General features: G+C 32.9%; 1 protein-coding gene across 1 annotated transcript; it reads left to right on the top strand.

Moving 5' to 3' along the window:
* Nucleotides 1-2,869: 2,869 nt before the first annotated feature.
* On the top strand, nt 2,870-15,886 carry LOC130442170 (uncharacterized). The gene is made up of 11 exons (XM_056776309.1): nt 2,870-2,935; nt 5,645-5,806; nt 5,909-6,030; nt 6,166-6,331; nt 6,534-6,728; nt 7,821-7,979; nt 11,599-11,823; nt 13,325-13,514; nt 13,718-13,854; nt 14,879-15,082; nt 15,788-15,886. The coding sequence occupies exons 1-11, from the start codon at nt 2,870-2,872 to the stop codon at nt 15,884-15,886; spliced, it is 1,725 nt and encodes a 574-aa protein (XP_056632287.1).
* Nucleotides 15,887-16,170: the final 284 nt, after the last annotated feature.

Raw genomic sequence — 16,170 nt, 5'->3', positions numbered from 1 at the left:
AATGTAACTGGCATCATCATTGCTTGAAACGATTTTCATGAATGTATCTTTATAGATCCTGAAGGTGTGCGAGAAAAGGATATTTTTTAAGAAAAAACTTCAGGGCACGTACGTACGTACAGCACCCCGATCAGTGTAACGAACATAACAATTCGATTGCAAAACTGCATTGTATATCGTACGGTATCTTTTTCTAATCTTTTTGAAATGTAATTTTTTTATATCCAAAGAGGAGGGAAATGCACTTAGGCACCATCAGTGGCCACACGAAACCGACCAGTGTGTGGAGCTGTTCTACACTTGTACGACCTGCTAAATCCTTTCTATTTAAGCTAAACCTTTTAACGTTTCCGTACTGGACCGGCATTAACATTTCAAAGAATGGCTATCAAATGCTCAAGTTAAGTTTTCTGTTATTCATCAGCTGTTACTTCACGTGATTTGATCATTGTACTAAATTATCTCGTGAGGCTCTCTATTTTTTCTCGTTTAAACCGGAAGGCTCTAAAGTTCAGATAAGTCACCCGTGACTTCTATCTCTGCCTCGTTGATCCGTATCATACCTTTCTTGCTACTGATCCATGATTACGACACATTTTTCGTTCGCGATTTTGGCTTTGTCGATGATTTTATCAGCCTTTTCCGTATTTTCTTGTACATTCTACTGATCTCGAGAGCTAGCAGATTCTATTAGTGTAGTTCTCGCAATCGCTAATACTGCTGGTTCTGATACAAAATGGTATGCACTGCATACTCAAAGAGTAACTCTGCGTTGCACTCTAGGAATTCTTTTGTAGTGGATCTCTTTTTGTGTAATCTCTTACTAGACTTCAGCTATTTTTTATATGTTCTCTAGGTCATTCTAGGTCACTAGATATAGTGCTATGAAGTGCCGTTAGATCAGGGCTGCTACAAGAGAAACGTCTGCAAATAGACATATTTTACCACTGATTTCTAGATAGGCGATATCGTCTATAAACAAAAGAAACAAAATAGGGCCTAGTACTGAGCCACATTCTATTGGCTTGCAAGAAGACATCGTTGTATCAACCTTTACAAGACGGTAAGGTATAACTTTACCCTGAAACTGCAATTTGTTGATTAAAATTTTATGAATCGAGAGCCTTAGAAATATCACAAAGTTGTTGCAGTGGAGAGATGGCTGTTTAGACCAAAGTAGATATTATTTAGGTGGGAGAAAATAGTATCATTTGTTCATTTGTTACTTAAAAACCCAAATTGATGGATAGTAAGTATTTTATATTTGAACAGAAATGATAAAAGCCTCTTTTGGACCAATCTTTCCATGATTTTAGATTTAGATGGGAAGGAGTGTATTTGGGCGATGATTCGATGCTTGATTTTTATCTCCTCCTTTATGCAGAGGTATAATTATAGCCGTCTTAAGGCCAATTTGAAATGAAACGTTAATTAAAGTGGTGAGATGATTATTGTGCAAACAGGCGGACTCGAAAACTTTTTAAATAAAAGTCCATCAGTTCTAGATGAGTTTCTTTTTCTCCATCAAAAAGTTAAATAACAGCTTCGAAATTTGATTAGTCAACTTTCCACACTTTTTTTGGTTTGTTATTTCCAGATCCTCATTTTTTTGTGGCATTTTTTACTTTTATGAAGTTAAAATTTTTTCGTCTGGAAATTGATGATCTTAGTATGTTTTTTTTTCAATATTTTGGGAAAGGTGTTAACAGTATATTTGCTAAATACTGTATAGAGATAACTTATTTCTGTGCATAAAACTTCTGACTCATTCACAACCTGTTATTTTGCTGTTCTCTCATTAAGCAGGAGTTTTTTTATCTGCAATTGCAAACTCGTGGGCAAACTCGGAAAAATTTCGGCAGCGATAAATTTAGGATGCATGGAGGACATCACCAGATTGCCTTCTCCAGAAGGCCTTCTCCAGAAGCAGAAGATCTCTACTTTTTTGAGCCCAGATAATATTTATTTTTCACGCCTAAAAAACCTGTGAAGAATAATTACTCGCTGTTTGATGCCGTCTTTTGTTTTGTTTTTATTTATAAGCATTTCAATTAAAACAGAAGAACATTGGGTACAATAAAAATTTGATTTTTAAATAAGTCATTTACCTGCTGGAATTTTTTGAAAACACAAAACATAAAAATTCTTGCAATGTTCCGTAATTTGTTTGTAGCGAGCCCAAGTGTCGTTAACCAATGAACTGAAAGTACCAGTCTCCAGTGCTACCAATATTCACGAAATAGGGATCAAGTCTTTCTAGAGATCAAATGACTAAACCTTCCTCTACATACAAAGACATTGTGTAACGTCTTGAAAGAAGTCAATCTACAGCTTCCAAAATTTTAGAAGGAAAAGAAATTTGAAAGTTTACCACAAAAGGTGTACAATAACCACTGTCGATCACTCGTTGATATTTTTACTCGAAATCTCACACTACCATCAACGCACATAAACATTAACTATTAAACGTTGGCGTTGAAAAGACTGTAGGTTCTAGAATTCTTTAGAAGCCACTTAAAGTAGTAGATTCAAAACCAAAACGTTCTGCTTAAGTTCCTTGTCTTTTCCTCGCGACGACCTACACGACAAACCCTTTTTCAATCAAACATATCAGTTGATATTTTGTATGTCTCTCGAAGTAAGTTGATAGTAAAAATCATATTTTCAATTTCTTTTCATGAATTATAGTATAAATAAGCGGTCATTATGAAATAGCTCTTTCACACAGTTAACGTCGTCTCTTTTCAGAATTCGTATAACGTATTGAGAGAAACAATTCCACAATGTTTGATCAATAATTAAGGTATACATATGTGTATGGTATCGATACAGCTCAAAATTTTTATTTTAAACCTATTTAGTGATAATCATGAAGATATCTAGTAAAACTGGTCTTATACCTAGTCCAACTAAGAAGATTAGACGATTTCAAGAGGTAGGAAATTTGCTTCTTTTCGTATTATTCTTTTTTCCACATATTTACACATATTTTGTTCTGTATAACTATTCATCCACTTCTTAAGGTGATGATTATACTGACCGACAAGATTTTCGTACCACAGGCGAGACCTTTATTTTTAAAATGGAAATACCTGTCCAATAATAGAAAAAATATTTATTAAGCCCTAACACGTACCATTTTTCAATAGCTTAATTATCCCTGTTCACATTAACAAGTAGGTAATTTTTTAAAAGGGCGTTTAATATCGGCAAATTTTATGGCCGAAAAAATACCTGGACTGTATTATTCAGAACAATAAACATGAAAAATTATATTTCTATTGAGTTTCATAGTAAGTGGTTCTCTGTTCATAGTGCAAAAAGTGATTATAAAGTCGAAAATGCCGAGTCAAACGCGCCGCAGTTGCAAAACTTTTCCTGACAAATTTTGCTATATTTGTGGAGAATTTATGGTGAAATCGCAAGCAAGGCCATTTAGAGAAAATATGAAAAAAGCCTATTTCAAATATTTTGGTACTTTAATTGGAGACCAAGACAAATAGTGAACCGCCCAGGCGTGCTGTGTTAGTTGTAACGTGTTATTGGTGCAGTGGATGAATGGGAAGTAAACAAGCATGCCTTTTGCATGGTATGGCGGGAACCTACTAACCATTTTGACTGCTATTTTTTTCTATCAAAGACTGAATGTTATTCTAAGAAAGGAAAGCACAAGATCGATCCAAAATTACCGTCTGCTATACGACCTGTTCCCCATAACGAATATTTACCAGTACTGATTACGCCTTTAGATTCGCAAAATATTGTTTTATAAGATGCTGGAGACAACGTATCATCAGGAAGCTCCGAATAACAATGCACCGACCCTATTTTACTCCAAGTACCAGTTCCGGCGAGCCACATTTGATTGTTCAAAGTGAGTTGAATGATTTAGCACGTGATTTGGGGTTATCAAAGCAACAATCTGAACTTCCTCCTTCCCGTCTTAAGGAATTGAACTTGTTAGCCAAAAAAACAAAAATTACTACCTTTAGAAAAATAAATGCTACATTTTCTGCATTCTACAGTATGGCAAGTTCGTTGTGTGCGTGTACGGATATTGATGGTCTAATGAAAGAACTTGATATTGAACATAATCCTAGTAAGTGGCGCCTATTTAATCACTCGTCTGAATATATTTTAAAAGCAGTGTTATTACACAATGGAAATTTAAAACCGTCTATACCAGCTGGTCATTCTGTGCTTGCTTTTAGACAAAATTAGCTACAACAAGTATAAGTGGCAGATATGTGGGGACCTAAAGTTGATTGGAATTTTAATGGGACTTCCGGGAGGGTTTACGAAACATTGCGGTTTTCTTTGTCTATGGGACAGTCGGGCAGTAGATCAACACTATGTAAAAATTGGCAAGCAAGTAGTGATTTTCAACCGGAATCTCAAAATGTTAAGTTTATACCCCTTGTAGATCCCAAAAATGTCCCCCTTTCACATTAAACTTGGATTGATGAAAAACTTTGTAAAGGCTATGAATAGCGAGGGTGATGGATTCAAATACCTTAGAGAAGTTTTTCCTCATTTGAGTGATTCCAAATTAAAGGAGGGTATTTTTATTGGCAACAAATAAGAAAAATGCTGGTCGATTACAATTTTACAAAAAAGCTCACCAGACAGGAAATTAGAGCATGGAAGTCATTTATTAGTGTGGTGAGGGAATTTTAGGGCAACAATATGGATTCAAACTACCAACAGTTAGTTGATGAACTTCGAGACGTCTACAAATCCCTTGGTGCTGGAATGTCATTGAAATTTCATTTCCTCCATATCCATCTGATATTTTTCCCCAAAAAATTTGGGAGTTGTCAGTGATGAGCAGGCTGAAAGGTTTCATCAAGATATTAGAACAATGGAAAGTGCAACCCCTCATAAAAGGAAAAAGTAGAGCTAATTGATATTTAAAGTGATTTTATTCAAAGTATTTGTTTTTAATATATAAGAGGCATGTTTATTAGATGTAAACTATAAATATCACGTAAAAAACGTGAAATTATTTTTTTAATAAATATTAAATATTTCACCAATGATTATGGTTCTATCAGTCTAACATAAAAACCTTACGTTTTACAATTATGTTTTTCATATTTTCGTATTTGTCCATTTTATCACAATATTCATTCTTGTGTTACTACAAAAAAATTCTTTTGTCGACCAGTGTTATTATTTTGATTTTTTTTGGATGTGAACATGATATTAAGATTGAGAGGTGAAAGGGACATCTTGAGCGCTAAAATTGATGATTTTTTGATAAAGTGCAGTTTGCAATACATTTTTCGCATGTACTGTAATGAAATTTAATGCAACACGGATTTATGAATGAATTTATACCATGTTTTTATGGAAGCTCGCAAATCAATAATACGAAGAAGGCTCGTCGTGATCGTGAATAGTGACGACTACGTAAAAAGGTAAAAAAAGTTTAACAATACTCGTTACTTGGACCGTACCCAGAGTGCTTATAATAAAGAATTTTCAGTCAACTTTCGGTATAGCTGTAAATGGCTTTAAATATTTCCCATCGAGTAGATATCTCAGGGAATTCCATGCGTCATTACTCTGCATAAAAATCATGAATTCGTACTCGGCATTCATTGAATTTTTTAGGAATGAATCTATAACTTTGTTCCAGGAGACTCCATCTATTCAAATGATAACTATAGCTACACCAGCTCCATTTATAATGAAACCATATGCTGGATTATATAATCCTTTTCCATCTAATTGTTCTCTTCTTTGTAACCACCCCACTGATGTAGAAGCTAAAGAATTGTTGCAAGAAGCTAAAGATAGCGTGGTGAGCTAACGATTCAATATGTAGCATGGTTTTCTTCTATATTCAAAATGTTATTGTGCAAATTGATAATTTTAATGATTTCAATGAAACTATTCATTTTAGAATTTGGATATTAAAAATGCCACTAATTCAAATTTCGAGTTAAATATAGGAGGAGAACAATTGACTCCTACAAATATTTACATTCCTCAAGTGGAAAGTGTACCAGAAGAACTATTTCGAAGGTATATATATATATATATATATATATATATATATATATATATATATATATATATATATATATATATATATATATATATATTATTTATTTTTTACAAATCATGATGGTGATTTTATTATTTATACTCTTCATATAGATACACAGACACAGATTCTAGGCCTCAAACTCCTGCACCAACATTGATTAGTGGTATAACAAGATTATCAACATCAAGGAGATGTATCACACCTGATCCTTTACCGAGCTCCCAAGTAAAGGAAAAAACTCGACTTGTGCTCGATTTACGAAGAAGTCATAGCCAGGTAGAATTATTATTCCTTTTCTAAATAACTCGTTTATTTTTTCTAAAAGAAAATACAATTTGATACTTTAATTGTTATTTTGAATTTAGAATGTTCCGCCAAGTAAATGAAGAAATTTGAATTCATTGCTGTAATCATTTTATAATCATATCTATTCAGAATAATAATCATTAAGTATAGAGTGAGGTAATATTGATTTTAGGATCACTTATCAATTTACGGTAGCTCTCCATTTTATCAAGAACCTCCATTAATTCGCATTCAACAAGCCCTCAGTAGATCTGCTAGCCTAGATGATGAAAAACATGTCGAATCGCAGAAGTTAATGGCTGTTTCTAATAAACATTCTAATTCTAGAAGACCTAACAGTGTAAAGAAAGCTGATAAATTGGATAATGTGAGTCATTGAGAACTAAAACTTTAGGTATTTTGTTTGCTTTTCAATATACCGGGTGCTTCAAAATGAATAGAATGATTTTAATGCTAAACTTGCAGTTATATCAAAAAGCAACTCAACAGTTTCTGATACGCGCCTGCAAGTGATCAATTTGAGTACCATTTATCGCACGATTCACGTCAAGACAATTTATGAATTTTTTTCAAAATTTAATGGTTACTTACGATTCTTTATGAATCGGTCCAACGGGCGGATACAAGGACGTTCAGCCAATCGCGACCTTCGTATGCCAATAAGACGTTGCACCCTTCTGTTAAAAAAGAAGTTCTCGGTTCACCTCCTTCCAACTGAAGGGAAAGTACCAGTTAAGATCGATTCGCATTTCACGGAATGTCGACGTTAAGTTACTGATCCCTTGAAAATATTTTTGAATGAGGGTTTTCATGTTCACATATACATCACGCCGCGTCAAGATTCGTAGAAACAGTATTTTTAACTTAACGTTTGGTAATATTATCAAGCCAATTTTATTTTAATTTTATGTTATTTTAGTGTATGTATTGTCTATAAGACATCAGACTTTTATGTTGGAAATAGACGGAAGTTGTTTGAAACTATAGGGTCAAAGTATTTACGTTTTTGGGCAACAACTACTAATGCTATTAACGTTTGAGGTCGTTTTCTAGAAACACAAGATGTTAAGGGTGAATCGATAGCAAGATTAACGTGAAGTTGCGGCTCGGTGCGCAGCATTGATGTTACATAAAAGGCGAATCAACCTTTGAGGTTACTGAAAACCTCTCGCTCCGACAACACAACCCATACAGTAACTTCTGATTGATTAAAAAAGTCTAGCCTCGAATAATGCAGAACATTTCACGTGCACCAGTTGTTAAATTACTATATTTGTAAAATTCTTACAGCGCGCGGTCCAGAGTTTCTATTCACAAGTGCCATGGTATCTCATCTACTGAACCTCAGTGGTTCTCATATTTTAAGTGTCAAAGACTTAATTAATGAAAATAAACTGTTTTTTGAGACTGTAATTATCAATACATCAAATTGACTACATTATAAATCTATCGACTATAGATTAGCAGCAAACAAAACGATCAGACCGAAGTTCAAGAGGAAGAAGATGATGACGATGAAGATTTCATTAAAAGACGTGGAAAAAGAAGACGAAAAAAGGGGAGGGATATATCCAGAGGTCCTCCGACTTTTCAAGCTTCACTTGATCCCGAAACACAAGTAGGTATATTTCAGCTATTTGTCAAATATTTCATTTTTTGTGGAAGCTGGAAAGAAAACTGAGAAAATTGAGAAATAATTTGGCTATTAAAAATAATATTTGAGTAAATTTTATATCGATAACAATGTATTATAGTATATAAAAATTGTCCTCCTAGATAATATCATAGTCCTATTGCTGGCGCCAGTAAGTGAAAGCCTGGTCCAAGAAGTCACACTACTTTTATCTCTTTCTACTTATTTCAACCATTGTTCGCAAGCACTTCGCTTCTAGTGAGGTCAAGAAGTTTTATTAATTTCTTTTATTAATATAAAAATGTTCTTCGAGACATTTTTTAACTTTTTAACAATAATTCATTCACAATAAAAGTCTTTTAAATTTATACAGAAAGTAGCAAATTGATCCGTGTTTTGGAATCTGCTGACCATGTGAATATTATTTATTGTTCTTTGTATTCCGCTGATCGTTAAGCATTGTCAGGGACCTTTCACATTTCTATTTTCTATGGGCTAATGTTTAAATGAGGTTTGGTAAAAATTATGATGAATGATTTTATTAAAAGGAAATAGGTTATAGAAAATTTAGATCAATCTTCTAATCCTCTCCAAACTGCTACCGTTGCCTAGCAATGCACTTATTCCAACATCGAATACGTATTTAGAAGATATTTTTCAGAATCTGCTTTTTTATGTTCGAGTCGAGCCAAAAGTTGTATAGTATTATAAAGTTGTATACTATAGTACTATACTAATATGGTGAGTAAAATAAAGTGAAAGTCTTTTAGGGGCCAAAACCTCGCTAATATACAACGACTTGTAGCATGGTTCGTTATTCCGACGAAGAAGAAATCCCTTGTCCCATTTTCCAGTCTCTTTCTTCGCCCATCGTTTCACAAATTTTCACAATAGACGAAAATAATGATCATAATCGCTGCCTTTAAAATATAATCACCGCATTTTTCGTATATCTAAATCAGTTTTTCAACGTCCTACGTCCGATGTCTCTTATCCAGCTTTCCTTATTAGTCTGATACCATCTCAAGCCCCTCTTCTTGGTTCATTTATTTCGCTTATCCATCCTCTTCCCCGTAGTTTTCTTCTCCCTGGTTTCCATTCGCTGACTCATCTTTGCATATGTCTAAATCACACCTTTTGTCTATTTCTGATATCTTCCATTATTGTATGTTTAGATTATTCTGATATTATTTATGATTTCCACCCTATTCAAATATTGATTTCAGTTATTATGTCAATAATCACAATACCGTTTAAGTTCGTTTTTTATCCTCCTTACGTAGTATTTCGTTAAGCATTATAGATTTTATACTATGAATAAGTTTATTGTGAAAAATCAATCAACATATGCCTGCTTTCATTAATGACCAAGAACCATTGATTAAGATAGATCAAAATTCAGTATTTGTTTATGAAATATTTTTTTTTCATTCTAAAGATATCTTGCTCCTGCTCATAATCATCAATTTTTTATACCAATTTTTACTGGATTTTTTTTTATAAGATTTTGCTTGACTTTTTTCCATCAGGATACATTTTTCTTCTTCCCTTTCTGCTGTTGCACCAGCTTATGTCTATTTAATATCTTATTTCGCTTTTTATGTAGACTTTAACCCGAATTAATTATTTGGAATTATAGTCTTCTTTATTAGTTTTGAAAATGTAATATCTTTTACTAATTCTTTGTGAAAGTACCTCACCCTATTTTTTACAAAAAATGCGCCATTATTAGCGTTTTGTCCGTTCGTCCGTTTGTCTGTAGCAGCGATATCTGCCTACAGGAAGCATGTAACGTGCTTGGGTTTTTACATTTCATTCCTGTATAGCCGTAGAGAGGCCGAAACGAAAGAAATTTTGGGCATTATTGGGAAAATAATTAAATTATACTATCAAAAATGTGATTCTACCAGTTGCGGTCTTTATCAAAATATCTGTTTTAACCACAATAATGTTTCAGTTGATCTTCTCAATTTTCTCAAACCCTTTGTGAATCCATTTTTGGAAATTTCTCACTATAAACATTTGTATAAAAAATTTTGCAGTAGACTATCTCTCAAGCCTCTTATTCCTCTCTATTATCCCTATTTACAATTAATCTCCAAGAAAGTTCCCGAACTTTCTTTTGTAATAAAATAATTCATATACACTCATCACCAAAGTATTTACGTTATCAAAGTTGTTGCAATCAATCTTCTTAATCCATCCATGTAGCCAACAAGTACACAACAAGTATACTTTTTGTATATAACGCGACTTATTAACGGAATACACCGTTCGAAATGTCGCCACCATCCGAATCAATAAGCATTTTTACTATAAGGATATATTGATATCTAGTTAGCATAGATAAACAAAATATTGCTTTACCATAGCAACGAACAATAACTTATTAGAAGTGTCAGTGTAAAGGTTGACGTCGAAAAAAGTAAAACCAGAGTTACGCAATAAATTAAAAGAAAAAAGATGTCCACCGAAATTGTGAAAATCGACAAATTGGAGTATCGAGCCATCAACAAGTACCTGTATTTAAAAGAGTTTAGAGGTAAGCAGATTTACGATGATATACTTAATACCCTTGGTGATCAATGTCATTCGTATGCGACCGTGAAAAATTGGACTGCAAGCTTCAAAAGAGGTAAATTTTCCATCGAAGAAGATGACCGATCGGGAAGGCCAGTTTCTGTGTTAGTCCCCGAAAATATCGATGCAGTTCATGATATGAATTTATCAGACCGCCGAATTGGGCTAAAACGGATATCTGAAGCACTCAATATTTCATACGAACGCGTTCATCATATAGTCAATTTGGACATGAGAAACATTGTTGCAAAATGGATCCCCAAATGTTTGAATGTTGACCAAAGGCGTGCAAGGGTAGATGCATCGCGTTTGATCTGTGCTCTATTTGAAAGTGATGTAGACTTCTCAAACCGAATTGTTACTATGGATGAAATTTGGGTACATTTCTACGATCCAGAAACAAAGCAACAATCGATAGAATGGCGACACTCTGGTTCTCTAAGACCTCCAAGAGAAAAGACACAGAAAGCTATCCAAAGGTGTTTTGTTTTTGTAGGACAACGCCCCTGCACACAAATTTCATGTTTTCATGCAAAAAATTCGTGATTTAGAGTTTGAATTACTAGGACACCCCTCTTATTCACCAGATTTGGCTCCGTCCAACTATCTCTTTCCTCATCTGGAAAAACGTTTAAAAGGTCGTAAATTTTCTTCCAACAAGGAGATTATAAAAGCTGTGGAGGTCTGGTTTGCAGAGCAAGAAGAAACATTTTTTTAAAGGTCTAGTGACGTTACAGGTTCGTTGTAATAAATGTATCCAATTAAAAGGAGAATATGTTGAGTAATAAAATATTTCGACATTGAAATTTTGTTTGGTTCTATAGTAAGCTAACAATTTTTCAATATATCCTCGTATTATAACTAAAATAAAATTAATTAATAACTTGATATTATTGTATCCAATTATTCTATCAACGCAAATTGAATCCCTTCAGTAATAAAAAATGTTGCTTTGAGATCTTTTTGAGGAAACAAATGTAGTGGGTTGTATAGTTTCAGTGTTAACGCCTTCTGATATTTTTAGGTTGCAACTATAGGTCCTGATTCTCATAATCCCAGTGCGAGGCATTCATTAGCTCCGGAAGGAGTTTCACCCCTAGAAATGTCATACGAAGAAATAAAACAGATTAAAAGTCCCGTTAAAAAATCAACAAGTTTAGAAATAAATTCATTTTTGAGTAAAGAGATTTTGAAACAACTAAGGAGGGAATTAAACGAAACTATTGTGGATTCTGAATTGGATTATAAGGTAATTAAGAAGATCATAGGATGTTTTTTCAAAATAGACCCGATATTATAACATAAGCACACCCGTATTTTGAGTTAGTATGTCTGAGTTTGCTTACCTACGTCTACGTAACTAAAAACGCATGTAAATCTACTAATGAATAAAAAAGTTAAAACTTATAATTATTTCTGTGTTTATGTCTTATATAAAGTAACATGTTTATATTTTGAAATGCAAGAAAAGTACTTTTCTTTTCCGGAAACTGATTTTATTTATTTTCAACATCTACATTAATGCATCTTTGCAGTTGTTGCCTACTAATCTCAAAAATTATTTCAAAAAGTTGATGAATTGCTTCCTCTAGCTCATCCTCTGTCTTCAAACACCAAACAATTAATGGTTTCTTTGGGTTAAAAAATAATCAGAAATCATACATGGCCGAACCAGGCCAATAATGTGGATGTACTTTTCATTACTTAAGAAATTAATACGATACCAACTATTATCTAACATTTTTAACGTTGGTGTATGTGACAATTTTTTTACATCATAATGATCATTTAGAATTGAATTTACTGTTGCGGATCCAACACCAAGAGTGTTGACTTAATCGCTAGATAGGTGCATCTTCGATCATACGTCTCTTTCTCAATGTTCTAGTAACTGAAGAAGAGGGCCTACCAGCACGTGCTACATCAGCAAGCGATATGCATATTTTAAACTCGCTTTACCAGCAAAACACAGTTGTTTTAATCGAGCACTTATCTCATATCACATATCAGATCGTAGCGCTCAGATTTTCTCTTAAAAATTCATATTTAGATGGCAAATTCAGTGTTGCGGCAGTTTCCTCATTGACTTGATAGCTGCCGCAATGGTGCCATTTCAGTTCCTCGTATTGTGGATCTCTTGTTTTTGCAGACGACACTGTTATCCTGAGCCCACGAAGACACAATTATTGCTCTTGATATTTATTATTATTGTACAAGACACTAATAATTCCAATGTCTACATATATAATATCGAGCTATAAAGCTGTGTCAACTAGTTAATGATAATTTAATTTCAATGAGCACAATCAAAAGTTTATACACGGATGCACCATAATATCTTATCAGATTTCTCAATAGTTTATTAGGCTTACTGCGTTTCTGAAATATATAAGCCCTGCAACTGTGCATTACCAGTCCCCTGGGACTGGTGGTTTGACGCGGAGAGGGAATAAAAAATATAGATCATAAACATTATAAGATATTAGAAACAGACAACAAGCATTCGACACTATATCAAAGATAACAATAATAAACGAAGATGGGAAGAAGATGAGGTGATAAGAGTTTTTCTGGATGGTACAAGCTACTACAGAGGACAAGTTAACTAGTTTCGTTGTGGAACAGAAATCTGCAAGTATTCAAAATTTCAATTGCTGTTGATTAACTTATTATAGATTAGTATTTCTTGCCTCGATCTGCATTATAGGAATAATCATCATGTTGTAATATAATTTATATCATAATTTTAGAAAAAAATTGCATTAGAAGAAGCTTTGAAAACAGTTACAAAAGGTAAACCAGTTTGTGATGAATTGGCTTTATTACAAAAAGAGTTGAAAGTGCCGCCTGTCAATGTAGATCTCTGGATTTCTCTTCCTAGAACATTTACAAGGTCTAGTGCTATATTTGAATTACCAATGGATAGTCGAACATTCAACAGTAAGTAAATAAATGTATCAGATAAAGAAATGGAAAAAAATTCACATCTTTAAACTGGCAATCACATTCCACCGGACTATAACTGAACCTTAATCATTATTAGTAGCATGCAATTATTGAAGCCTAAAATGTCAGTGTGTGCAGAAACATAATCAGTCATTGAAGATTTTGTTGAATAATAGATGATAGATATTCGATTTCAGCTATGACACCTATAGATTATGTTAAAGATAACGTACGAATTACTTCGGCAAGAAAACTTTTATATAATTGCATCTTTGAAAAATACAAAATAGAAATTGAGGATGAAACTGAATATGATAGACGACTACATTGTAAGGTAAATGAATTGCAGTTATTGTCACAATTATGGAGAAACTGAGTTTTTTATTAGTTGGATAGATACTGTAACCTTTTTCTTCTTTATTTATACGATTTCTATTCGTGAAGGGAATTAATAAACACTGTCTCTTACGTTCTTAAATTATTTACACACTATACAATACACTTAAATTATAATAATTTACTTATAAATATCACTTGAAGAATTTTTGTGATTACTTTTACTAATTCCTACTTTTCGCTACGACTATTTATTTGAAACTAACTCAACACAAATCATTTACATACCTAGATAAAATTCTACAAAGTTATAGAGCAAAAAGAAACAAAAGAAATTATTTAATAGAAATAGTTTAAATAAACCACCTCCTATAATAAAAAGTTCACCAAAGGCGCGTCCGCCATTTATAAAAATAGATGAAACGCGCTACGCGAATTCACCAAATTTTAAAATTTCATTGTAGGTGGACAAGGCCGGTCTAACGACCCATTTCGCGAGCTTGTTCGTTACAATGCTAAGATGAAATTTGATAGATCATATAAGTTTATCCACTTTTACATGATATTGAAAATGAATTTTGTAAAATATAGTAGATTGTCAAATATTGTTTGTTTCACAAACATATTTGTCAGAATTTTGGATGTAATTACTAGATCTCAGTTTGAAAAAGGACATTTTCGTAAAACGATTTCAAATACTTGTTTATGAAATATCTATTTAACTCATTCAAAGTCTAAGTTAGTAAAACCTGTTCCTAGTTTCAGTACTGAAAAAATAACCGTATAAGCAAACTCTACCATTTGTTATTATACAGTACAACATCGTAAATCTAGAATCGCTGGGAAAGGATTGGTTCCAGATTTTAGATTTTTCCGAATTTTAGATCATATGGTGTCGCTTTCTTGTATCAAATACAAAACTAATCAGTCCGGATTATAGATATTCCACGTTTTAGAAGTCTGGATTTACGTTGTTCAACTGTATAAGTAATTTCTATTTTTTCCATCAATTATTGTTCTAGAATATGAGATCTTGTCTGGATCTGATTATGGGAAAACCTTTGAAAGATGAACATTTCAATTATTACAAGGATTTAATTAATTGGGAAGACAAAGACGTATTTGTATTTAAAATTTGCTGTGGTATTTTTGCTTTGTGCGAGCGTATATTAGCTCCAGAATTTTGCAGACAGTTGCCCAGCAAAAAAGAAGATCCTTGTCATGAGGTAAGTAAGAGTATCTAAACGTTTTTTTAAAAGTTATATTACCACCAATTTTGTTTTATATATATTATATATATACGTTCCTTAAAACTAAATTATCATCTATTGGTGTCACCCAGTCTTCTGTTTAGGTCGCTTTGGTACTTTTGGGCATATTGCTTGATCATTGTTGGTACGTTGAAGTTCCTATGGGTTTTAAAATTTGCTTCTATTTAAGCACTTTATTATCTGCTGACATTTTCTACGTTTTTCTGAATTTTACATCTAGTTCTTTACTTTTCTCTTTCACATTTTCTTTTCGTTTTAGGTTAGCATCTTGAGTAATTTCTGGATATTTAGTTGTAGTTAGATTTCCATATGGTACTTCCACTTCGTTCATTGAGTTTGATTCTCCTCTTTTTTGTCCATTTGTTAAATCGATTGGTAACTCATTGCAGCTTTCGGGCAGCTTTTTTCATATTTGTTCGGAATCTTTATTTTTTATTACACTAGAACTAAACCATATTGAAACTGTACACTGGACTAATTTTAAGTTGTAAACTAAATGTATTTTTACACGATGTGATCTGTACGAACACTTGATTAAGACTAATACGCTCTGTTATATGTTACCATAAGTTAACCATAGATCAGGCATCTCTCTTTTGAATATTATTTCACCTTTTGTACAGCGGGATTATTATATCATTATTATAATTTTTTTTTTAGATAGAGACGGCCGACTTCAATCTATTAGAAAAAAAGCTAAGCGCTAGAACGGTAAATGAAAAGCTGCGAACAATTTTATATAAAATAAAACATTCTTAATGTCGATTTCATTCTACAAACTTTTCAAATTGTCATATCTGAAATGATGAATCAACTAATCACAATATTTGATAACTGTTAATGGGTTATAGGTTATAGGTTATATGAGATCATCCCTTCAAGTACTTTTTTCCGTTTAAATAATATAATTGTAATGATTTATCAGTGATTGTAATATTTAAATTAATCGTAGAAACCTAACCTAACCTACATACTTCTCTACAAAATGAAATCCAATCACAAGCTGGGGTTGCTGTTATCGAAAACTCTTCCATGTTTTTTTT

This window comes from Diorhabda sublineata, chromosome 1 (genome assembly GCF_026230105.1).
Source record: "Diorhabda sublineata isolate icDioSubl1.1 chromosome 1, icDioSubl1.1, whole genome shotgun sequence".
NCBI classification, from domain to species: Eukaryota; Metazoa; Arthropoda; class Insecta; order Coleoptera; family Chrysomelidae; genus Diorhabda; species Diorhabda sublineata.
The sequence above is the reverse complement of the archived record's forward strand: the minus strand, read 5'-3'. Positions and strand labels throughout refer to the sequence as shown.

Coding starts and splice junctions, on each gene's coding strand:
- LOC130442170 (XM_056776309.1), top strand. CDS start 2,870: ATGAAGATATCTAGTAAAACTGGTCTTATACCTAGTCCAACTAAGAAG. Junction 2,936..5,644: donor AGATTAGACGATTTCAAGAG/GTAGGAAATTTG, acceptor TTGTTCCAGGAG/ACTCCATCTATTCAAATGAT. Junction 6,332..6,533: donor TACGAAGAAGTCATAGCCAG/GTAGAATTATTA, acceptor TATTGATTTTAG/GATCACTTATCAATTTACGG.